The sequence below is a fragment of the Tasmannia lanceolata genome, unplaced genomic scaffold, assembly GCF_043159265.1.
Source record: "Tasmannia lanceolata isolate RefF3 unplaced genomic scaffold, GAP_Taslan_0.1 ptg000016l, whole genome shotgun sequence".
In the NCBI taxonomy this organism is placed as follows: Eukaryota; Viridiplantae; Streptophyta; class Magnoliopsida; order Canellales; family Winteraceae; genus Tasmannia; species Tasmannia lanceolata.
Window position 1 is genome coordinate 18,594,903 of NW_027518693.1, and position 25,588 is coordinate 18,620,490.

Here is a 25,588-nt window from a genome sequence, read left to right on the forward strand (position 1 = left end):
GGGCCTACATTGTTCAAAGATGGGCCCACCATTCCACCAACGGTCTCTGTCGGGCCCACCAACTGTTCCTGTTGTGTGTGGAGAGAGAAACCCGTCAAATGGTGGGAAACGTGACATATACGTTAAAGCCTAACGTTTAACGTTAGCCAGCCGTCAGGCGGGGGAGGAAATTTCAGCGCCCTAAAAAAATCTACCATGGGTATTTTGGTCACAAATTTGATACCTCAAGGCAATTATTTTTTGGAAATAAAGCCAGGTAGAATACTTCTTTTGCAAAAATCTCTCTTAAGAATTGAAGCTAAACAAACGTCCCATTAATGGATTTGAAGGAGAAGAAGGCAGAGGAGGAGGCGGGTGCTAATATCAATCCTCCTCCCTATAAATTGCTGCTAACGTGCCCCTCCGGTTTCTCCCCGGCGCAGGTTAGCATCTCCCACCCTTTGTTTTTTAGCTTCATTCTTCATGGGATTTGCACAATTTCCAAATTCCCCAACCCCCCCCCCCCCCCGTAATATTTAATGAATTCTCCCAGATTGGTTTTGAGTTTGTTGTTTTTCTCTTCTAATCTTCTTAGACTTTCCTATGAAAAGAAAAAAAAAAGAAAGAAATAAAATTGTCAGATGATAGTATTTGTTATTTATTTCTTTTCTCATATATTAGGTGCAATTAGATGCACACCCAAATTGCATTTTGGGTTGTATTGTGATACTATGAATGGTGCAAAATTGTCTTTTGAACCCCCTAAATTTGGCCCAATTTTAGGCCTTTGTTATAATTAATTGTTTAGATTGATTTCATTTTGTTCTGGCTAAGTACTTTCCAAATTTGATGGTGAAGTTATAGGTGGGTATTCATGAAGGTAATCGAGCCGATACTGAATGTTGAACTGTGATCTAGAGCTAATTGACTAGATTTCGAAAATGTTCATTGTATGTGTTTCATCCTTGTTAATTGAGATGCTTTGTGTTACTATTCACTACTAACACATAACTTGTTAGTTGAGATGCTTTGCATTACTACTCACTAGTCACTCACAACTACTTTTCTTTGACCTTTGGTATTGATTTTTTCTAGACCCAATACAGATTATCTTACCAGTTGTATCATATTGTAGATAACATTAGGTTCCTTCCACATTGGTACAAAAATGGCAATGCAAACCGTTGTTGGTTGCATCCGGCGAATTAGCTTAGTGTTTGTTTTAGTTGATAGCCTTCCATGGATGTGATTCTGTAACTGTTTCCCTTTTTTGTTCCAGATTTGCTTTTCAATCATGGAAACCATACCTTGAAGTTATTGAAAATTTGAAATACTAGACTTAGTGCTCCAGTCAAATGCATAACCCTACCTTTTTAGCCTATTTATTAACTTGTAATGGCACTCGAGTAAACCACTCTTATCTAATCACATGGTAGAGTGGAACAAGGTCTATCCTCATTACAGTATGGCACTATCCATTGTCCCTTATTCAAATAGAAAACATAGCATGAATGGTTATTGGAACATTAACCCTTTATGAACAATGAACCTCTAAGCTCTGAGAACCTTTCAGATAAAAGCCCTACCCTTAATGATGAAAGTCTTCCCAAATAGAATCTCAACCTTTGCTTAACAAGTCAGTGCCTCTAGAAACCAGTTCAAGCGCTTTTTATTCCTAAAATGAAGTGATTTGGGCTTTTTACGTGTTTTGAGTTGCTTGATTAGAAGTATTACTTGTTAACTTAGTTGAGGGAATTCAGATTATTTTATGGTTTTTTATTATTATTATATTTTTTGGTTAAATGAAGGTTTTCGTGGATTTCAGTCCGTCTTTTGACAGGATTCCCCATCCGGATATTAGCCTGGAAGAATCCATATCTGAGGTTGGTAATACCGACACTCTTCCAATTTTTCCTTTTCATTGAAAATTCTTTCTGGGTATTTTCAGGTAGATGTATATTCATCAATAAATATGATTATATAGAACCTAAGCCTAAAACAAGTATTGATATGCAAAAGCATGAGGGGAGTTTCTACCTGGAATTGGAAGGCTATGAGTGTCTTTGGATCTTGATTTTCTTGGTAACACTTCCTGGAAATCTTATTGCAAATTTGCAACTTGCAGTCATTTGTGCCAAATTATAACTGGTCTTTATTTTGCTTTCTTCTCTTTTATAGTTGACATTCTCACAAGGTTCTGGATAACTTCTTGTTCAATAAGGAACTAAAGTATCAGATTTGACTTAAATGGAAGTTGAACTGTCCTAATTATGGGAAGTTACTTACAACTTTTAGAAAGTTGGAGGGATTCTCTTCAGTCAGTGGACATTGTCCCGTTCATGTTCATGACCTAATTGGCATTAGTTCAGTTTGTAGAAACTCTAATCCAACTTTCTGTATCAGATTTCTGTCCAAATTAAAAATTAAGTTGAAGTTTCTAATTCTTCTTCAATTCAGCTGGGTTACTACCGGTAGTAACTTACTGGATGCATATTGATTCCCTTAACAGATCCACTTCTATATTTTCCAATATTCTTGAATTTTATTTATTTTAGTATTTATAATATCTTATTGGATTTTGTTTCTCATTTTATAGATATGGAATCGACGGGTTCAAGAAAATCCATCATTATTCAATGGTACAAAGTTCAGGGTATGTGCTTTTCCCTTGGCATTCAAACTTGTGTCTATTATGTTATTGTTATAAACTCTTTGGCATTAGCTTGTGTAAGTGTTGTGGCATAAGTGTGGGCTTGTCTTAAATGGCATCACTTGTCCCATAAAGAGTTGGAGTGGTGATTGTCAAGACAAGGTTTTAAATTTCTATTTCGATTTCGGTCACTACGGAAACGGAACCATTTCAGTTTCGGTTGGAAATTTCTGTGGAAATCCTGTACAATCACAAAAACGCATGGAAACATATGCAAATGATGGAATTTTAAGATGAAACTTCAGAAGGTGCTAAAATAGACACTAACACACACTTAGAAACCATCACATAAGCAAGACAAGCATATGTAATGCTTTAATAGCAATAAACACCTAGTGACATGCGTTGTCACGCTTGTCTGATAATTCAGTTTTTATACCACATGTAATTCATATAAATATGTATACCTAATACATACACCACATTTCACATGCAATTCACATAAATATAATTATGCAACACATATTGATATAGTATACCACTAATACACTTACGATTTTTAATTTCAGTATGTTTTTTGGTTTCGGTATGAGTTTTGGTGGGGATTGAACGGAAACATTTCGGTTGTGTGCTCTCCATGGAGATTTTCATAATTATTTTGGGATATAGAGAGCCATTTGCTTCTTACTGGCTGATATTTTTTTTCTCATATCCATCATGATGTTAACACCAATGTTGGTAAGTTTGCTAACCCTAGTATTCATTGTAATAATGCAGCTACCTTTTTGTTTTTTCTTCTGTTCTCTTTGTTGTAATGGTTTTCCAATACAACAAAGAGAGCGAGCCTTGGCACAACGGTAAGGTTGCTCCATTGTGACCTGGTGGTCAGGGGTTCGAGTCATGGAAACAGCCTCTCTGCAAAGCAAGGGTTAGGCTGCGGACATCTAGCCCTCCCCCCCCACAGGCCGCCCTTTCTCTTTGTTGTAATGGTTTTCCAGACTTCTTTATTAATGAATCACTTGTTCAAAATAATCTTGAACCATGATTTTAAATTTCTACGAAAACCGACATGCAACAACCGAAATGTTTATTTTCCATCCCCACAGAAACAATACTCAACTCAACTCAACTCAACAAAGCCTCTGTCCCAAACTAGTTGGGGTTGGCTAAATGAATCCACCGAAACAATACCGAAATTGAAATACAAAACAAAATCAAAATCGAAGTGCATTAGTGCACTATAGCATTATGTGTTGCATAATTATATTTATATGAATTGCATATGAAATGTAGTGTATGTAGTTGTATATACTAGATTTTTTCATAATACACTATTAAATTGGCAGAGCAATTGAATTTGGATGAAAAAAATATCTCTTTCTCTTTTATCATATGTTGGTGTTCTAGGCCTAAAAAGTACCTTGGTACCAACATGGTTTAAAATTTTGCCAAAATTGAGTTGGTTTGGCTAAACCAGAAATTGGAAAGAAAGTGTAACTTCTCATCCCTTCCCTCATACATTTTGAATTCTAGCGATAAAAAGTACCTTGGTTTTAAAATTGTTTAAAATGCCCAAAACAATCTTTTGGCAGAAACAACACCATTTTTGCCCATCCTGAAATGAAAACAAACTTGTTTTGAGTTTGTTTCAGCTAGGCCCACTCAAAGTCATGCATGAAACTGCGAATTTAATCCTTGGATTTCAGAGCAAATCCCTTGATCTTGGAATCTATCTTTTTCTATCCCCAAACAAACATCACCATCAAATGATCTGGATATCTTCAAGAGTCAATTCAGAACCCCTCATACGGATAATAGAAGCAGAGGAGGTTGTCTCACGAAGGGATCAAAGGTTGGTACAGTTCCAAGCATAGTTTTAAAACTCCCCTGCGTCCGTGCCTTGGCTGCTTTCCACGTTGCACCGCATCCGCGTTCCACATTTTGCCCTAGAGAATCAATAAAAATTCCTTTGACTCTCCAGAGTTATGACCACATCAACCGAGTACTCAGCCGCGTCAACTACGTTCTTGGCCGCGTCCGCTCTAAGTCAACAAGAATTTTTCTTGGCTGTGTTCCATGTCGCATCCGCGTTTTTAAACACTGGGTTCAAGAGCGGGTAGAGCTTATGTAGGGCAGCAAACATTTGCTCTACCTTCTGAGCAAGGTTTCATATTTTAGTTTCAGTATGTGTTTTGGTCGTGACGGAAATGAAAACATGTTGGCTTCAAATGGAAATTTCTGTGAAAATTTTGTAAAATCAGGAAACTGTATGGAAACATATGCAAATGATAAACATTTAAGCTGGAACTTTAGAAAGTGCAAGAATAAGCACAAATATACACTTAAAACCATCACTTAAGAAAAAACCATCCAGAATGGTTTAAAAATATCGAACACTTAGTCTGGTAATTCAGTAATCAGTACATACCACATTTACATGTAATTCATATAAATATTTATACATACTGCATAAAGCACATTTCACATGCAATTCATATAAATATAGTTATGTAACATATACTGGTATAGTATACAACTAATACATTTACGAATTTGGTTTCGGCAAGTGTTTCAATTTTGATATGCATTTTTACTGGGGACGACAATGGAAACATTTCGGTCATTTCATATTGGTTTCGGTGGAGATTTAAAACCATGCTTCTAAGTTTTTGTTTTTGCAAAAACTTAAGCAGAAATAGGTCACCTATGAGTGAGAACATGAGGATTCATTAAAGATGAGATTCGGTGTGAGTTTTGTGGTAAAACTTTCTAGTCATTATGTTTGAATGCCCTAACTTTAATGATGTGAGGCCTATTCACTTTTATCTCTAGCTTGAATCATATAATCATCACCATAAACTTATGTACTAATATGGTAGGAATGTAGGATCCACCTGAACATGCATACAAGCATAAAGATTTGACATACAATATGAAGTGTCAAGACAATTTTAGGTAGTCTTGTTATTTGGAGAACTAAGTCTTGTTTTGAGTAATGGAATTCTCCATTGGATATTTCACAACCTTTTTCTGAAAGATTTATTTTCATGCTTTTTACTTCATTCATGATTTTACTGATGGTCAAGTGCTTGAAGAATTTTGAATGATTGGATGGATTGTCTAAAAGTATTTTGTTCACTCATTTAGACAGCCTTATTTTTTGAAAATGGAATGACTTGCTTCATTGTAGGTAGGGTTTCTCATGGAAAATATCTTAGTATTCTATGGAAGAATTTTATTCACTCTACTCTACTTGAGTCATGTTTTTACTTATTGTAGCTTGCAGTGATTGAAGTTTTGCCCTTAACTTAGATTGATAGTTTTCTTGATTTTTAAGAGAATAATTCTATTTTATGACTGCTTTAATGCATTTTACAGTATGCGGGGCACGATATAGGTAGTTCCAACCAAGTGTCCTATGTATGCCTTCAACTTGGTTTGACAGATTACAGGTTTGTTTCTAATCTTATGCCATTTTTTTAGTTAAGCATTTTGAAGAACTTAAGGGCCTAACTTTGTCAATATTGTTAAATCAGTCAAAATGTGTATTTTGATAGTTGATAGCAATGATCTAATGCGTGTTTTTTTATATAGGAGTTCCTACTCTGAAACCCTTTTTTAGTGCGTCGTGCATCATCAATCTTCATAGTCTGTAATTGTTTTTACTCAACGCACATGTTTATATGAGTGCATTCTTGTATTTTGGCTAACCCACGAAAATCAACGTATTTTGGCTGAATGCCTCCCCTTGGCAGAAATCTCTCCTAGAAAAAAAAGATGTTAAGCTGAAGATTTTTTCCTTATGAGCACGGAAATGCAAGATTTCCATGTCCTAACATCGTTTCAAATTACATGAAACATCCCCATTGGATCACTGGACAGTATTGCATATATACATTATGGCACGTTAGGAATATTGCATTTATAATTTAGGTATGGGCATGGTTTTAAATTTCCACTGAAACTGAAATGACCAAAATATTTCTGTTTTCATTTCCGTTGAAACATATATTGAACCTGAAATGTACACCAAAACCAAGACGTAAGTGTATTTATTATACTAGTCCAGTCGAAACTTGGAAACATGTCAATTTTAGTTAAAATTTAGGAAATGCTGGAAAAAAATTTATTTTATATAAAAATAAAAACAATTAATTTCTTTTATGAAAGATGTTAAAATAAATAAATATTATTAATAATCATAAAAAATAGAATGAGCAAGAAAATTATATAAATAACACAACTCATACATTGTAGTGTTTTATACTACATTGTATAATATTATAAATTTTTTCATTTTTATTAAAAAAATATTAATCTTTTAGAAAAACTAGCAAATCAAGGCATGGGCAGATTTCACCATGCCCTCTTATACATAAAATTTATGCACTATTCTCTCACTATTTTCAGAATTCCAAATCATTCTTGAATCTCATCCTCTTTATGATAAATGATCCGCTTGCACCGAAATGACCAAGCTGCATCAATCGGGGATACATGTCAGAAGGATTTTGTAATTTTTTTTCATAAAATGTTAAAATTCATTTAAAAAATATTTTTCTTTGCCATTTAGTGTATTGTTGGTAAACTATACCGCTGTATATTACATAATTATATTTATATGAATTGCATGTGAAATGATATGTATTTTGTATAAATATTATCTTTGTTATTGTTTTTTTTATAAAATATTAAAATTTATTTAAAAAAAAATTTGTTTGCCATTTAGTGTATTATTGGTATACTATACCGGTATATATTACATACTTATATTTATATAAATTGTATGTAAAATATTTATATAAATTACATGTGAAATATGGTATGTATATAATTATCAGACTTGTGCAACAACGCATGCCACTAAGCATTCGATGTTATTAAATCATTTAGTGTTTTTTTTTGCTTATGTGATGGTTTTTTTTTTGTGCATTGTGTTTATTCTAGCACCTCCTGGAGTTTCATTTTAAATGTCCATCATTGGCATTTGCTTCCATACTTTACAAGATTTTCTCTGAAATTTTCATCCAAAACCAAAATATTTCTATTTCCATGTAAAATTCCATAATCAAGCAAAAACTTTCTTGTTCATGATCATTTTTCATGTAAGCCCTCACCCTTTTGAACACATTAGCAAACAGATCCGATCCAAAAATTGGTATTTGTCTAGAATTCTATTCCATGAGTGTATCAGCACCTAAAATCTAGCTGATTAGCAGTTTCCATTGATTTGTGGCAGAAAACACATCTTGAAGGTTCATATGCATCATTTTCATTAAACGTTTCACTAGTAGCTCCCATGCTTCCAGTGATCTGATTTCCATGTTGTTTTGTCTTTCATTATGGGCTTTTAACTTATTCTGCTTGCAAAGAGTTGTGTTTTAGAAGCACCAGAACATATTTCATAAAAGGACTTTCTTTGCTGAAGCGTACAACTTGGGCTGAAATAACTGTCTAGGTTCCCATTATTGAACATATTTCATAAAAGGACTTTCCACTAATTTGATCCATCTGTAATTATATACAATAGACTTGAGGCCAAAATTCACTGCAGCCTTTCTACAAGCCTGACATCCATGGAAAGATCTCACTCTTCGATCAAGATACAAGCCATTTCTTGTTAATAGATTTGTCACTCAAAAAAAGTTTTGGTGCACCAGATGTGTAACTCAAGACGGGGTACATTCCCCATGTGACAAGATTAGGAGTGTCAAACGTAGTTGCCATTATGTTTTGTGATTAGTCCATTATGTTTTGTGATTAGTCTGAGGGTTGTTATTTTATCCAATGCTATTATTATCGTTGTGAATTTTTCTCTCTGTTTCTTTTTTTGGGTTCATAAAATGCTAAGGTATTTCTTGTTCCAAATTTAATCAACTAGGTATTGCATTGATATATCTGACTTGGCATGATTGGACTTGATTTATCTGAAAAGGTTGTTTTTGTAGTATTATATTATTACCCAGCGAAATGATTTTTGTACGGTCTAATTCAGGACATTTGTGGGCACAAACTTAAATCCTTTGTGGGAGAAATTTCTCATTCCTTCAGAAGGTAATGTTGTGCAGTAAATATTTCGATTGAGCTGCTTAGCATTTTATCAACAAATTTCATCATGACAAGTAACTACTGTTCTGCCCAACCTGCCTTAGCAGCAGTATTAAAACTCTTCTACTCCAGGTTTTGTACTTTTCAAAATCTTACAAAAAATTATATTTAGATATCAACATTAGACCCTTTTTGGACTGCAACATGGGTGATGGCTCAGCTTCTAAGAGCACCAATTCGTGCATGATTTGAATACAGAGATACTGATGGCCGATGAATGAAATATGCTTGTTCATTGAATTTAGATGATTTTCCTGTCCTATGTCATGCTTATATGAGTAAGTTTTGTATGTCAAAGCATTTACCCATATAGTAAAAATACTAAGGCATAAATCCTACGTTTACAGCTAAGGGACATGAATGCCCATTTCAGTAGTTGTATAAGATCGTAAATCCTTCCATTTCTTCTTGATGTTACCGGAGTACATAATATCCAAGAGGGAAGCTATTCGCTCGATTTCTCCATCGAAGAAGTTCCTCCAAAACTCAATTTTCCAGGACAACAGTCCTTTCTCACATATAAAACTCCCATATAAAACAGTCTTGAACAAACGCATTCTTATTAGAAGCCACCACCATCAGTTCCGGGAACAACTGCCCCAATGACATCTCTTTTCACCAAATATCATGTCAGAATTTTACTTTGTCACCTTTACACACTATATCTGATCTCCTTCTGGAAGCTATGCTTATGCCTTTTGATATCCCCACACGCAGTGATGCCCCTGCTCCTGAAACAGTCTTCAGAAATCCAATTCCCTAGGATTGAGACGTACTTACTTTTATTGACTTCAGTCCATAACTGGTGCCTTTCCTCACCAAACGTCCATAATCACTTACCAATGAAAGGTTGATTGAAAACTTTAAGTCTCTGACAACAAATTCCTCCCACTTTAATGGGTTTGTAAACCTCTTCCTAACGCACCGGGTGCATCTTTCTCTTATCTTCTGATTCGCCCCAAAGTTTCTCTGAATTTTCTCAATGCGATTCACCACACTAACTGGTCACCTGAACAAAGATAGATGGTTCACTGGAATATTGGCTAGCACGACCTTGATGAGGGTGATTCGACCTCCCAATGACACCAGGTTCCTTTTCCATGTGGCGAGCCTTCTTTCCACCCTTTCCACGACTGTATCCCACCCCCTCTTCTTGGATTGACCTTCCCCAAGAGGAAGACTAAGAGATCGGTGTAGGTAACTGATCCACTAAGCAGCACAGTAAGCCAGTCAGTCTCTCGCAATCCTTGCCTGAGATATCGCTGCCAAGAAACCTGGATTTTTTTAAATTTGACCTCTGCCCATTAAGAACCTCATATCACCAAAGTACCACTTTTAACTTTTAAGACTTTCTCCTCCTTAGCCATACTGGACACTAGGGTTATCATCGACGAACTGAAGATGTGACACTACCAAGTCATGGTTGCTTAGCTTTGACACTACCAGGAATTTTTTTTTGTGGCTAGCAAGAGTAGCTACTTCTTTTTAACTTTTAATTAATTGCGTACTAGTACAATATGGATCTAGTCCACTGTCAACAACCATGACAGGTTTGCAGGAAATCACGACATTTGACGGGTTTGGAGTGATATTTTTTCTCCAATTTGGATTTTTTTTTTCTTTTTAATATTGTTTTTTATTTTAAACCAATGAGCTTTGCTTGGGCAGCAATTGATTATATTAAGCAAATTTAGTCATTCTTCTATAAACTTATTAATGATGCTACTAGTCATTGAATATTGTGATTCTTAAGAAAAATTACATCTTTTATTTTTATTTTTGTGGGATTTATCCAAGTTATGAGGCAAATCTTAATTGTATAGTTTCCCCTTGGTTAAACTATTAGATCAGTGCAGTTTTAGGTCCACTCTTATTCTCTCATTTCTAGAATTCTTCAGATGATTCTAAGCGTTGCCAACATACATCAAGTCCCTTGGGGAACGGTGCAGTTGTAGAGACAGCTGATAAAAAGATTCTTGTGTTGGAAAGAAGCTATAATGTTGGGGAATTCCCTGGACACTTCGTTTTCCCAGGAGGTCATTCAGAGGTAAATTGTGTGAAATCCTGAAAAAATACCTCATGAAATTCAGAGGTAAATTTTGTAAATCATAATCATAATTTCTCAGTATCTTATCAAGAATGTGAATTTATGTGTAAAGTATCATTCAATTCTATAATTCCATGTCTTTGGTAAGTATACTCTGTCCTTGTATAGCCTTTACCTTTCTATTTTTCCAAATGATAATTTGCTGTTTACCCATTTATCTGGGTGTGTGTGCATGTGAAGGACACAAAAGCAAGTACAGCCATCAATGAAAAAATTGTATAGCCATTGAAGATTTCATTATTGCTTTGGAGTTTGATCATTTTGGTCCTTTTTAAGGGGTGGTGTGTATGTTTTTTAATGTAGTATGTGGGTCTTGTTATTAGGAGCTTAGATAATGTGTAAAGTCCTAGAATGAAATATAATTCTTTTTTCACATGATTTCTTTGACGTAAAAAATTTCATTTACATGGTCTCCTATTGAAGATTTCATTATTGCTTTGGAGATTGATCATTTGGGTCCTTTTTAAGGGGTGATGTGTATGATTTTTAAATATAGTATGTGGGTCAAATTATTATGAGATTAGATTATGTGCAAAGTCCTAGAATGAAATATAATTGTTTTTTCGCATGATTTATGTGAGTCAAAATTTCATTTACATGGTCTCCTATTGAACATTCCCTCAACTATTGTACAAATTTGGAGAGGTTTCCAATTTCCTTGAAAATAAGGAAAATTTTCGGTTTTAGAAAAAAAATCCATGGAAAATGAGTTAAGCAAATGCTGGAAAATTTGTTTTCCTTGGAGAAAAATTTTCACTGCATCCAAACAGCCCCAATAAATTGAAGGTTGTGCATGGGCTTTGCATAAATTCTTGCTTGACCCTAGTTGGACGAAGTGGGAGATGAAGCAAGAGTTGATTCATATGAGAGGTATTGTTCTCAAAAAGTCAGGAACTTGTGACTAGGAATCATCTATATGAGATAGTATTAAAGAATTCAAATGTGTACACGTATTTACTTAACATGAAAATTAATTTATTTAGTGCTTGTGTTTATAGGAACGTGGAATATTTAGATCCATAAATTCTAAAAACTACAAACAATACAATACAAAATTAATCTAGTTAAATATGGCTTTGGTGGAATCATGGAGCGATAGTGTTGCTTAAATGGATCAAGTCGCAATACAATATTTCAGTGTTTATTTCATAATTACATGGGTAATTTTGTCTCAGTATTTATTTCATCTTTATTTCACCCTGGATCTTAGATGATTTTATATAGCCGTATAGGGATCTTTTAGCTAACATCTTGTAAATTTTTTTATATTGGTCCATCATATTGTGACCCATTAGGGATATTGCTCAAATTCCTCAATCATCTCTCTCGTTCTCACTTTTGTTCTATGAAACACTTCATCTTGAGGGGAAATTGTTAAAAGATGTCGAATTGTTTTCTAGGGCTATTTTAGTGATTTGACCATCTTATGCATAAATGTCAATGTATCCCACTTTTGTGATATTAATCAGCACAATTGTCATCTTTTGAAATTTGTGTTGGTTTTGAACCAGCAGGAATGCCATTAATATCTAAAGGAACTTCATATCACTGTTTGACTGGATCAATGTTGCCTCTGCTAGTGTCTCAAACTCACAAATCTCAGTTGAACAATAAAAAATTTCTAGTTATCCTTTTATGTTTTATCAAACAAGCATACACCATGTAAATAACTTGGTACTGTTTTTTGAGTAGTAATAGCAAATTTACTGCCTATGTTGCAAGAGACAATGGTAAATGATGCCCACGGTTATTTGAAATGATGCTTTTCTTTAAAACATGCTATATTGGTTTGGCTTCCATATTCTCCTGAAAATACTTGAAACTGCCTTGAATTTCAAAGTCAGGAGTGATCGGAAACTTGAAAATAATAACGTATTTATAGAGTAATAACTAACTTATTGCTGTGTTTTAATAAGTAGCATAGTTATTACCTACTTTACTTGACGACAATAATACAAAAATGTTAGTTAAAATGTACGTTTCTATTAAACCATGCCATTTTGGCTCCCAATTTTCCTGAAATGCTAGAAAGAACGTGGAATTTTGAAAGTTTAAGTGACCTTGAGAAGTGAAGAAGGGCATTTCCATAATTTGTTTGAAAGACTCAAAGGACAATTTTAGTGTCCAAGTAGCATGCTTTTCGTTAAACTCTATCTTTTTTGGATCACATGAGGGGTAAAAAGAAAATGTGGGGGTTGAACTACTGGGTTAACAAATGGATGCCTACTAGATGGATGGTGGATTTTTTTGCGTATCTAAAAACACGACTTTTTGGGAGCGTTTGAAAACATGATTTTCTTTTCTAATGAGGCTACTTTTTTAATTCTATAAATTTTCTTTTCTAACGAAGCTGCTTTTTCAGTTTATGGAATATGTTTCTTTAATCCCATTCAAAAAAAGAATATGTTTCTTTAATGGTTTTATAGATCAATTTTGTTTGTTGTTTGGACTTATTCTGGTGAATTTTTTAAGCATTTCTAAGTCTCTCTAGTTCTTTTGTCTTTTGTAGACTACTAATACCATTTAATGCTTACTCGTGAAGTTATTAATCTAATTTCCTTCTGATTGGTAGCCTCAAGAAATAGGCATATTAGCCCATCAGTACGACGACTCTGCGGGCTTGAAACATATAAATGAGAAGATTTCTCAGGAGATGTTTGATGGCATTATTCGTGAAGTTGTTGAAGAAATCGGAGTTCCTGGGCCATCTCTTGTTAAGTTTCCATGACTCAGTTGAATTTGGAAAACATCAATACAATCATTTGTTCTTTTACCTTGCTTTTGGATTGGATGAATTGATCAATCATATTCTTATAAACAAACCATGGGGATCTGTTCGGGCAAGTTTCATTATAAATAATTTTCTCTAGCTCTTATACTAATTTTATTGACCTTGTGTCCAGGCAAATCCCGTCTTTATTGGTATATCCCGTAGGGAGCTGAACGTTCGACCAACAGCATTTTTCTTTCTCAAGTGTAATCTAAAGTCGGAGGAAATTCAACAACTATATTCCAGTGCACAAGATGGCTATGAGTCTACACGGCTTTTCACTGTTTCAAAGGTTAGCGCGTATTTCTAAATAATTAAGGCTTCGTTTCTTTCGATGTAAAATGGGCATAAAACATTTTTCCTCTTAAAAATGGGCGTAAAATTTGTTTTACGCCAGTTTTACGTCTAAACCAAGCCTAAATAAAATTACTATGCACCAACTATGCCTTGTTTCTTTTCACCTTTATGGTTTAATTAATTTACAAGCTTACTTGTTTATGTACTTATCAGGGTGAATTAGAGAACATGTCATTGAGAATGCCCGGCTGCCATCAAGGCGGGTTTGCACTGTATGAGTTGATGATTCAAGCTTCAAAAGATTTCTAATAGACCTGGAGAGTCCTTTGCTTCAACATTTAAGGTTATTATTTCCATCACCTTATTATAGCTCTCTCTTCTTCTATTAAGTTCCAAAGCATTTTCATTCGGCGTCATCAGAATTAGAAAAATGAGATTGGGACGATGGGTTTCTTGATCTGTTCAGGTATTGCATTTTCAAAATCCTTATATATTTTATCTTAATTACACTCAGGGCCTTATCTGTATGATTAAGTGGATTGAGCAAAGGTGTATTTTCACTCTACATGAGCATAATATGATTTCTCTTTTTAGAATTTTAAAATTATTTAGTAGTGCCCTTCTAATAAAGTTCAGAAAATAGTATTGTTTCCCATATCTTCTATTTAGAATTCTTTCGTTTACTTTGTACACTGTCATTGAAAGTTGTGGAAATGATATATCCGCCCTTTTTATTTTGTGGGTTCCCACGCAACCGAACACAGGTGGGCCCCATCATTTTCCATCAATGGGAACACCCTGGACTCGGGTTATCCCTTGGACGGCCAAACACAGATTTCACAATCTACGTCTAAATTTCAAGTGTATTTAGACCAAAATAGACTTCGTCTAGACTTAGATGTGCTGTATCTGGTGTTTGACAGATTGCATTTAGTGCTAATTTTGCAATTTTGAGTGCTTCTAGGCCTTGATGGACTGTGTCTAGAGATAGATTTTGCGAACTGTCAATATTAGCCCAATTTTCAAAACTGCATTTAGAGCTAAACTTTGTAATGTTGAGTTTGCTAGGCCTAGTTGGTTTGCATTGCATAGAGAGATGGATTTTGCAGTCTGCCTATATAATTCGGTTTTTTCAAGGCCTGGACTTAATTTTACAATTTCAAGTGTGTCTGGGCCTAGACCGAATGCATCTAGAGCTTGATCTTCTTATTTTGATTTTTCTTTACATTCATGTTTAGACTGACAGCATCTAAAGCAAGATTTTGTGGATTGTCAAAATGCAGAAATTTTTGGTGTTTTCTAGGCCTGATGATTTTGCAATTTTGAGTACATTTAAGCCTACCAATTATGTTTGGAGCTAGATATTTCAAATGACTCTTACTAAGTTAAGACATCTCTGTTTCAAGGGCCAATTAAATTTTGTAATTTTGAGTGAGTTTAATCTCGAGTATTTATTCCTATATCATGGCTATTGATATTGGTACTACTGTGTTTCAATAATTGCACAAACTTAGCTTGTCTTTTCTGTTTTAATTGGCTTTTGGGAGTTTTTTTGGGAACCGTAATAACCATTGACAGCGGTTTAAATAATAAAAGACAAGATTTGTTAGTGTAATTACTAAAACAGGGTAGTGCCAATATCAGTAGCCTGTATCAATGACATATATAGCTAGATTCTTTAAATTAGATTTTATCTAGGCCCTGTTCGGTTGGGATTATAAATTGTCGATTGATTGTCCCGAACAATCGATTGTACAATTGATTATTCTTAAAAGAGTGTTCTGTAAACTGATATAACAATCGCTTATAAATAAAAATCCGATTATGCGATTGTCGTGAAATACGCATACCCCTAGAGTTTAGCATCTCAATTTTCAGTGCGACTAATCTTAGACTGATTATGCTTAAACCTAGATTTTGCAGATTTTTATATGGTGTGTTGGCGTACTCCTATCTTAAAAAAAAACAGAAAAAGAAAAGAACTTGGGTCAACTGTTCAAGGATCAAAGCCATTCATTAGTCGGGTCCTAATGTAAATAGGCTGTGCCCCTACTAATATCTCCATAGGATGATACTAACCTTCTGATATGTAGACATTACTATTGGAGAAATGATAAATTCGCCCCTTTTCTTTACATGGGACAACCAGCTCCAATGTATGTGGCACCCGTTGAATCCTTCCCACGTGAAGTAAATCAGACGCTCTCAGTCATAGATACACCAGAGGTGGCTGTCCCAAGTAAAAAAAGAGAAGAGGGCGGATATATCACTTCCCTTCTATTAATGTATCATTCCTTTACATACACGAGTTGTTATATGGTCTAAGGCCTTACAACAATTCGGTACTGTTGGATCAAATATCAAGGTTGGTACTTCCACCGTACAAGGGCCTTATTGTCGTAAGGCCTTCCACCATATAATTTCTTGCAAAACCTATTTACGTTGAGGCCCAACAAATGATATAATAGCAATTTGGTTATGTGCCAAAAATTTTAGTATATTTACTACCTAAACCAATTGGGCCTAGGCCTAGATTTCTCTTTGTTTTTGGGAAATGATATCAGCACAACCCCTGTACTGATAAGTGAACTAACCAATCTTGTCTTTTATTATTTAATAAAATGTTGACAAAGTTTAATACGGTTTCGAAAAAGCTCTCACAGGCCAATTACAAAAGAAAAGACAAGCTGAGTTTGTGCAATTATTAAAACATGGTTGTGTTGATATCACTTCCCTTGTTCTTATATTCAGCGGCAGTTTGGTCCTATCGTAGTCCTGGACCATTAGGACCCTAATATGACATGGATGTTAGTCTTGTCCCAACGTGGTGGGGAACCTATAAAGTACGCTTGGGCTGAAGCAACTTGTAGATTGTGAGCGTGTATGAAGCAACAAGAGGTGTAAGGCGTGTGGGGGATCCTTCGAGGCTTTGCATTGGACAAGAGGGCGGCATGGGCAAGAAAAAGGAGCGAATATATCATTTCCCAAGTTTTGGTTATTATGTATGACCATGGACATAAGGTTGCAACCCGACCCGAAAATAACCTGTGGTCAGGTTTAGAAATCATGAGTCGTTGGTTGGGTAAACCCATCCCAATTTTGGGTAGGGCCGGGTTTAAACAAAAAAAACCTGAAACCTGACCCAACTTATATAGGTGTACAATGACCATCTTAAATATCTCTTAAATAACCCGACATATTATTTTCCAATATATTGGTGTAATTGTTTTCATTGGGGTGATCATGTTTGTGATGTGAAAAATAGTTTCCTTCTTAAATCTATACACTTAGATGACATAACTTTAGAGACTTTTTGGGATGAAAAATTGTTGTTTTCTAAAAACTCTTTGAAATTAGTCACTATCCTACGTTAAAAAAAACAAAAACTGTTACGGTCCTAAGTGGGGGCCTGCCTAGGTATGGGACTGGGTGGGATCCAGCCTGGTATGGGACAGGTTTAAAGGGCCTTACCTAACGCGTTCCGTCAGCTCTGGAGCTTTTGGCGTATCGGTAAGGTAGGACGGGCTTATGAATCTCGAGTTTTCCCATAAAAAATTAGACCGACCGCTCTTGTAACTGACAGATTTTGGTCATTTCCATCAAATGACCTTAGAATAGCAGGAAAGTTTATAAATAGGGATGTGATATATTTGTCCAATGAGCCATAGTACCCACGAAACACACGAGAAGATTGGTTGATCTAACTGGCCACTAAGCCTCATGCAAAAGGGTGTTCTTATTTATCAAATAAAGAACTTCAAAACCCTGAAAAAAGAATGGCTTGGGAGATCCTTTGGCCCGTTGGACTACTATGAGTCCAACTAAGTGTGTCAATGGGCCTGACTCAAATCACAGGTTTGGCAGACAAATGAATAGCCAAATCTGAATCCAATCCGACTACGAGACAAAATTATGTATTCGAATAGAGGCCTGTTAACACCCCTGGTCGAATCCCATTCCTGCTTCTCCCACTATGATTAGATAATCTTATCCTATCAATAAAAAAAGACGTCTTCTAGGGCTGTATTAATAGAATCTAAACCGTTCATTTTATATAGGGATGGATTTTACGAGTAGATGTACATTTTCCGTGGGACCAGGTCCATATAGGTGACCTCATATTGGCACATCAGAGCAACAATATAGTAGTGAAATGTTATTAGATTATTTGATGAGGAAGTCTAAACTGAAGGGAGCCCTTGCAAAAAAGAGGTAAAAGGGCTCTCCTATTGGCTACCCATCACCATCATGCATTAATAATGGCTGAAAAGTGAAACATGATGGTGATGTGCAGCCAATGGGGGAGCCCTTTCACCTCTTTTTTCCAAGGGCTCCCTTGAGTCTAGAATTCCTCTTATTTGTATGACTTTGGTAATTTTGATCACTGAGAGTATACATTTTTGTGTAGGAAAATACATGTGGACAATGTATCCACTCACAAAAAAGCAAGTGATTCCATGTATAAAAATATGAACACAAATCAAAATCAAAATCAATCTAGAGATTATTATTACCCTTCCTGCCGATTGTGAGTCCAAAACGGATTTTGAGAATCGATTGTGAGTCCAAAACGGATTATTGGACTCGAATTTACTTTTAATTTTGAGTCCAAATTATGGGTTCTCAAAATCCCAAACAAATGGGACCTAAATCTGATTATTGGACTCAAAATTAAAAGTAAACAGGCTGATTTCGGGAAACATCTCATACTTTGATAAAAATATTCAAAACTTTACTAAAGTCTATTCCATTTAATTAAATGATTTATGATCCGCATAACAGAAAATAGAGTGCTAGCCTTGACCCAGGTCTTGGTCTCCTTCAACTGCTTTTCTTCCCCGTTCATCTGCTTTTCAACACACCTGTACTAAAAAAAAATGGGCTTTTTTCACATTGTCTGGGTATTTGAAATGGGATAGTAATTCTAGTTTGGGAGGGAGGACAGCTCTGAATTTAAGGCCACGGTGAATGATAATGGCCTTGTTTCTGTTTCTTCTTTTTATGGACCTCTTTGAATTTTCTTTTGGTGGCCAAAACTCACATTCTCATTTGCTAATGGTTTGTTGAATCAATTTTATACTTCAATTTGGATGCTAGGATTCTGTTATTCAATCCTACCATTTACCCTTTCTGTTTTCTTTCTTATGGTTTTTCTGATGGAGGGATGGTAGAACCCTTCTTATACACTGATATTGATTTTGAGGTCACATAAGCAGGCTTTTGGACTTAGAACCATAAGGTTTTTACTAGGATTATCCAAGGTATGTCTTTTTATTTATCTTGCTATGGAAATATTGATCATGGTGGAGAGGCCTTGAATGTTAAATTGGGGTATTTAGATTTTGGTTTTTAGAGGAAAAAACTTTGAGATAGGAAGGAAAACTAGTTAAAGGAGATTTTTCTGCAACTGGGTCTGATGGAGACTCCACCAAGGCAGCCCAATGAGACACCATCAAGGAAGAAAATGGCGAAGCAGTTGACGGGAAAACGAGATGATACTCCTCTGCATTCGGCTGCGAGGGCTGGAAATTTAAGCATAGTTAAGGAATTACTCTCTCGAACTGATAATAAAGAGTTAAATGAATTTTTGTTGAAACAAAATCAAGCAGGAGAAACTGCACTCTATGTGGCTGCTGAATATGGGTATATTGATGTAGTGAAAGAGTTGATAAAGTACCATGATATTATGTCTGCCTGCATAAAGGCCAAAAATGGTTATGATGCATTCCACATTGCAGCCAGGCAAGGGGATATAGGTATGCATCCGAAGAATTGACTATTTTTTTATGAAGAATTGTATGTTATTTTATGGTATATCAATTCATGGGTATTCATATTGTTCGTAGAAATTCACTATGTGGTTTCATCTATGTCTTGATATTGTATAGTTCTAGTTCTATTTTGATCGACAATTTCAAGGATTTTTTTTTTCCCGGTATAAAATTTCTTGGGTGCTTATGTTGTTGGTAGTAATTCTTCAAAGTTCCATTGGCTTCTGGATCAAATAGAACAACTTCCCTTTTATGTGTTTGTGGCCTAAATTTACATTGGTGCTTACATTGTTAATTGAACTCAGAACAGTCACATCTCTCTTGGTATCAAATGGTAAAAATTAAGATATAATGTTCTTGGTATCAGAATAGTCACATCTCTCTTGGTATCAGAACAGTCACATCTCTCTTGATATAATGTTTGAATTCAGGGGTTTCCTGTACTACTGGCTGGCAATTTGTTCAGGTGGCTTTGGATGGAAATTTGCTTGCAGGATATAAAGCCTTATCTTTATGACTTAAAAGATATACATACCAGTATTTAGAAAATACAAAACAGTAATTAGAAAAATCATCAACAAAAGTAACAAAGTACTTTTTACCTCATCTAGTAGGAGTGTTGTGTCAGTCACATACATCACTATGTATTAGTTGTAATAAGGTAGTAGATCTTTCTATATTGTTCCAGTCATCATAGAGGTAATATCCACATGGTGACCACTTTTATTGATTGGTGGTAATGGTTTTGCAGAGATTTTGAAGGAGCTTCGGAATGCCCTTCCAGAACTCTCTATGACCGTAGATTTCTCGAACACCACAGCATTACACACAGCTGCAACACAAGGTTATATAGAAGTGGTGAATCTCCTATTGGAAGAAGATGGCAGTCTTGCAAAGATAGCAAGAAGCAATGGTAAAACTGCCTTGCATTCCGCTGCAAGGAATGGTCACATCCAAGTTATCAAAGCCCTTCTAAAGGATCCCGGAATAGCAACCAGAACTGATAAGAAGGGGCAAACAGCATTTCATATGGCCGTGAAGGGACAAAACCTTGAGCTAGTTGAAGAGTTGCTAAAGTGCGAACCTTCGGTGATTAACATGGTAGACACCAAGGGAAACACACCATTGCATATTGCAACTAGAAAGGGCCGTAGTCAGGTGGATCGCTCATGCCCTACATCTTTTTATTTTTTTACATTATATCAATGACTCTTCGTTTTTATATATCATTTTGTTGCCTTCTTTAGTCTGTGGCAGTATGTGCATGGAAAGTGTATTCTGCTTTGTTCACTGCATAATGGGTTGTTGCCCAAAAGTACAAAGAAATTTATCCTAGCATTTAAGTTTTGGAGAAGACTAGGTATAGTGGCAGCTTTGTAAGGTTTGTCTATTCTGATTGCTTTTGTAGATTATTAACATATCACAGAGCTATAGAAGAGTGTTGTCACCTTTTAAACGTGACCTGTATAGCTTTCTATGGGCCTGAGATATATTGCCTGTGTGATTTGTGATTGTTTCTATCAAAATCCACATTTTGTATAACAAAGTAAAGCGGTTGTTGTCCAGCTTCTTACATACTTACATTGTAATCAAGCGAAGGATAGTTGTGAGAAAGTTGCATCAGATAAGGCTTACCTCTTACCATTAGACCAGTGAGGGCACCTAATCTTTTATCTATATTGCTGATACCTTTAACATTTTGTAGAGTTTATATTAGTTTTATTTAATTTATGTTGATTTAAAATGAAACTCCGTGAGGCAATTTTCAGGTGTGAAAGTGAGGCATTCTAATATGTAGTTCTTATGGCTGATCTTATTTGTCAGAAATGTTCATTATAATGTCATTTTTCACTTCAAGTAATTGGTCAGTTGTGTCTTCCCCAAGGGAAACTTCATCGTATACTGTTTATTGTATCCTTCATATCAGGAATCATTTGGATGTGGCTTTTGTGATGTCTTTAATCATTAAGCCTTACTCTGATGATGATTAGGTCAGTTTTTCAGATTGGCTTACGCATGGTTTTTGTGTCGCTTTAGTCATTTTAGGATACTCTGTCTTTTTGGCTTGTACAATGTCAGAGTAGTGCCATGGAATATGGTCTGATGCGGTGTAATTGTTTTCCTGTGTGCCCCATTTGCATATTATTCCTTTGATCTATCTTCTCTCTGTTCTCTTCATGGAAAATTGGGAGTAGCCTAAGTACTCTTCAGAGTGCATTCAACCACATTTCAATAGAATAAAGGCATTTAAGTTGTCAAATGGGAAGTTTGCCAATGCCATTCAAGAGGAGAAAGCGAGGGTTGTAAAGCTATAGAGTTTGCACCACCACCACCATCAAGCTTATATTTAGTTCATTAAAAAATACTCATCATTGCTGAATAAAATTCTTGTAGGCTCTTCTCACCTTATTGTAGACTAAAAAACTGCTAAGTCGGGTGATGTTGTTGGATCTTGAATACATATTTTGAACATATGTTCCCAAATTTCTTGGTATTTGCAAGAAAAATAAGGCTACTAATTTTATGCTCCATGTTATTCCACATCCATGATTTAAATCAAACATCTTCTTGAATCCACTCAGATAAGGTACTTCAGTTTTCCTTATGCAATAAGGAAAACCTTCAAGGCTTGACCCAGTGAGCATAGTTAGTACCATTAAGTTTAATGGAAGTGACCTGAATATTGACATATTTTGAGAGAAATAATATCCCAGATCTAGCGTCACTTTATTATCCACCTGCACTCACCAAAAACATCTGGGAGGCAGCTCTAACAACAGTTGCAAAAGACACAATCCATCACAATAACAACCACCCACATGAAGAGTACAACATACAAACTGGCACACAACACCACAAAGAACTGCCCACACACATCAACATAAGCCCCAAAAAACACAAACTGCCTTCCATTGAAGCCAGACTTGTGATCATAGAAAAGATCTGAGGTTGCACAAATATTTTGTGATCGCAAAACGCCGCCACCAGCAAATCATAGCCCTACCATGTCGCACAAATATCCCTTTTCTGCTTGTATAATTGAAGAAAGACTCACATGATACTTTTAACATCGCATAACGCCTCTTTTGGTGTGCACAATGATCAAAAGGGATAAAAAATGGAGAAGATATAGAGAAGAAGAAGAAGTATTAAACATTACAGCATATGCTTTGTTGTCATGTTGGTAGTTGTATACTAGGGCAATAAACAAAAGATGAAAGATGAAAAGGGAGAAAAGAAGAGAGGAAACCCTCTGATGTAGGATAGGGAAGTGAAATTGAGAAAATGGGAGAGAAATAGACGAAAGGGGATAGAATTAGAAGAATAGGGGAAGAAGAGATGAAAATAACCTGAAGAAGAGATGGCTTCCTACTTTGAGTGGTATTATCAAAAGAGGCAAGTTTCCTTCTCACAGAAGCAACTTCTATTAGTGTAAGTAAGAAGTTATAATTAAAAAAGAAAAGAAAAGGAGCCCTCTCTCTTGCCATATCTGATTGAAGAGATAATTATAACAAGACAAAATACAGGCAAGTGCAAGTTACATTTCAAAGCAGAGCTTCCTTCTCAAGCAAGCAACATATAAAAACTACTAAATTGAGAATTCATAAAAGATTAAACTTCCTAATTCTAAATAACATGGAAAATAAAATCCTAGAAACTAATTAACATGTAAATAAATCTTAATATCTGCATCACCCTCACTCATGTTATGGTTTTTATGTACTAAAAATGTGATTGACAATAATACCCATTCATTGTAGATATATTCCAACAACATATGGATTATGATGTTTATATACTAAAAATGTGATGGACAATAATACCCCTACACTATATCCCAACAAAGGCTTTATCGTGGATTTGGATTTGCCCTTAGGCATGTTTGAATTGCATGAAAAACAGCTCGTGGAATTTTTTTTTCCTACGAATATATTTTTTTGTTTCCGTGACTCGAACCCATGACCACCAGGTCACAATGGAGCAACCTTACCGTTGCGCTAGCCTCTCTGCAAAGCTGGGGTAGGGATGCATACTTCTAGCCCTCCCCAGACCCCGCAATGGCGGAAGCCTCGTGCACTGGGCCGTCCTTTTTTTAATATTTTTTTGTTTCCATGATTTAGAGGGAATGAAATGGTTATGGCTTTTTTAGAGGAATATCATTATAAATTGAAGATCTCTATAAATAAAATTATAACTGTGGTAGTTCAAACCTTTTTTTTTCTTTTGTAATCAAACAATGGAAAAAAGGAAAGGGAATGAAATGGTTGTGGATTTTTTAGAGGAATATCATTAGAAATTGAAGATCTCTATAAATAAAATTTTAACTGTGGTGGTTCAAACTTTTTTTTTTCTTTTGTAATCAAACAATGGAAAAGCAGGAAATTTGGAAACGTTTTTCTTTCAAAAAAATCCCTGCAATTCAAACGGGGCCTTAAGGTTTTCATAGTTTAGTTTCCTTAACCATAGCTTGAGATTATGAATCAAAACTGAGAAGAAAAACATTTGAGCCCACTTTTTTGTGCAGATTGTGATTAGACTGCTAAAATGCGAGGGTATTGACACCAAAGCCATCAACAAAGCAGGGGAAACTGCTCTCGACACCGCTGAGAAAATCAGTAATACAAACGTCGCTACCATTCTTAGTGCGCATGGTGTCCAAAGTGCAAGGGCACTTATGCCCCCCAATGCCACCCAAGAATTGAAGCAAACAGTGAGTGACATAAAGCATGAACTCCACTCCCAGCTCAAACCCACTCGTCAGACAAGGAGACAAATGCAAGAGATCACCAAGCGTATTAACAAGCTTCACATTGAGGGTCTCAACAATGCAATAAACTCTACCACAGTGGTTGCTGTCCTCATTGCCACTGTTGCCTTTGCTGCCATTTTCACTGTCCCAGGCCAATTTGCTGACGACCCGGATAACCTCTCACCAGGATTGTCCCTTGGAGAAGCCAACATTGCACCTTTGGCTCCATTTATGATCTTCTTTGTCTTCGATTCAGTAGCTCTCTTCATATCTTTGGCTGTGGTTGTGGTACAAACATCGGTCGTGGTTATAGAGAGCAAAGCAAAGAAGCAAATGATGGCAATTATAAACAAGCTAATGTGGTTTGCTTGTGTACTTATATCTGTGGCATTTCTAGCGCTATCATTTATTGTAGTGGGGGATCACGAAAGGTGGTTGGCAGTTGGAGCAACAGTTATAGGAACGACTATACTGGCTACAACTTTGGGGACAATGTGCTATTGGGTCGTGATACATAGAATTGAGGCTTCTAAGTCTAACTGTAGAAGCATCAGGAAGTCTTCGATGAGCGGGATGCGGTCATGGTCAATGTCACAGATCTCAGATTCTGAGCTAATGCACAATGAGTATAAGAAAATGTATGCAATTTGAGATTACTACACCGAATTTTTTTGTCCACGGTGTTATTGCTATCTCTAGCTCTGTTTTACTATCCTTAATGTTGTATATTTTCCATGTATTATAGTGCTGTTTTTCTTGTTTCCCTTTTGTTTTTCTTAGAAGGAATAACTTGTTCTTGAGTAGCACCAGTGTATAATGTATGATGGTAGGAGAGGATAAAATTAGGATAACGATAATATGGTCAGTTTCAAAAGAAAATTTGGATATTTTGGGTTTTTTAAACCCAGCCCAGATGGTTGTGCTGGAAGTCTACTCATCCATGGAGATTCTCAGAGTGTATGGATGAGATCTCGGACCGGGTGGAGGGACACCGGGTTCTCTTCCACCACCTTGGGAGGTTGGCTAGTGGAGATGCGGATCGTCTTGCTCGTGAAGGGGTATTCAGAGCATCACTAGAGCTTTTCGATTTTCTCCCTCCTTGACAAGGGCTTATGCCCCTCTATCCCTTACATCCATTGTCTCTCTATCCCCCTTA

General features: G+C 35.8%; 2 protein-coding genes across 4 annotated transcripts; both read left to right on the forward strand.

Moving 5' to 3' along the window:
• Positions 1-258: 258 nt before the first annotated feature.
• NUDT9 (nudix hydrolase homolog 9) lies at positions 259-14,564 on the forward strand. Of its 3 annotated transcripts, XM_077357287.1 has the most exons (9): positions 262-422; positions 1,788-1,862; positions 2,576-2,632; positions 6,008-6,081; positions 8,625-8,683; positions 10,636-10,784; positions 13,417-13,557; positions 13,748-13,906; positions 14,125-14,564. In XM_077357287.1, exons 1-9 carry the CDS (start codon positions 318-320, stop codon positions 14,218-14,220), a joined length of 915 nt encoding a protein of 304 aa, XP_077213402.1. In that variant the 5' UTR covers positions 262-317; the 3' UTR covers positions 14,221-14,564. The 3 variants fall into 3 exon arrangements, with proteins under 3 accessions (XP_077213403.1, XP_077213402.1, XP_077213404.1); XM_077357288.1 differs by lacking the exon at positions 1,788-1,862 and having other exon boundaries at positions 259-422; XM_077357289.1 differs by lacking the exons at positions 262-422; positions 1,788-1,862 and adding an exon at positions 1,975-2,061.
• Positions 14,565-18,681: 4,117 nt separating this feature from the next.
• On the forward strand, positions 18,682-25,235 carry LOC143848979 (ankyrin repeat-containing protein At5g02620-like). Its single transcript, XM_077358017.1, has 3 exons — positions 18,682-19,667; positions 20,434-20,840; positions 24,208-25,235. The coding sequence occupies exons 1-3, from the start codon at positions 19,328-19,330 to the stop codon at positions 25,081-25,083; spliced, it is 1,623 nt and encodes a 540-aa protein (XP_077214132.1). The 5' UTR covers positions 18,682-19,327; the 3' UTR covers positions 25,084-25,235.
• The last annotated feature ends 353 nt before the right edge of the window (positions 25,236-25,588 follow it).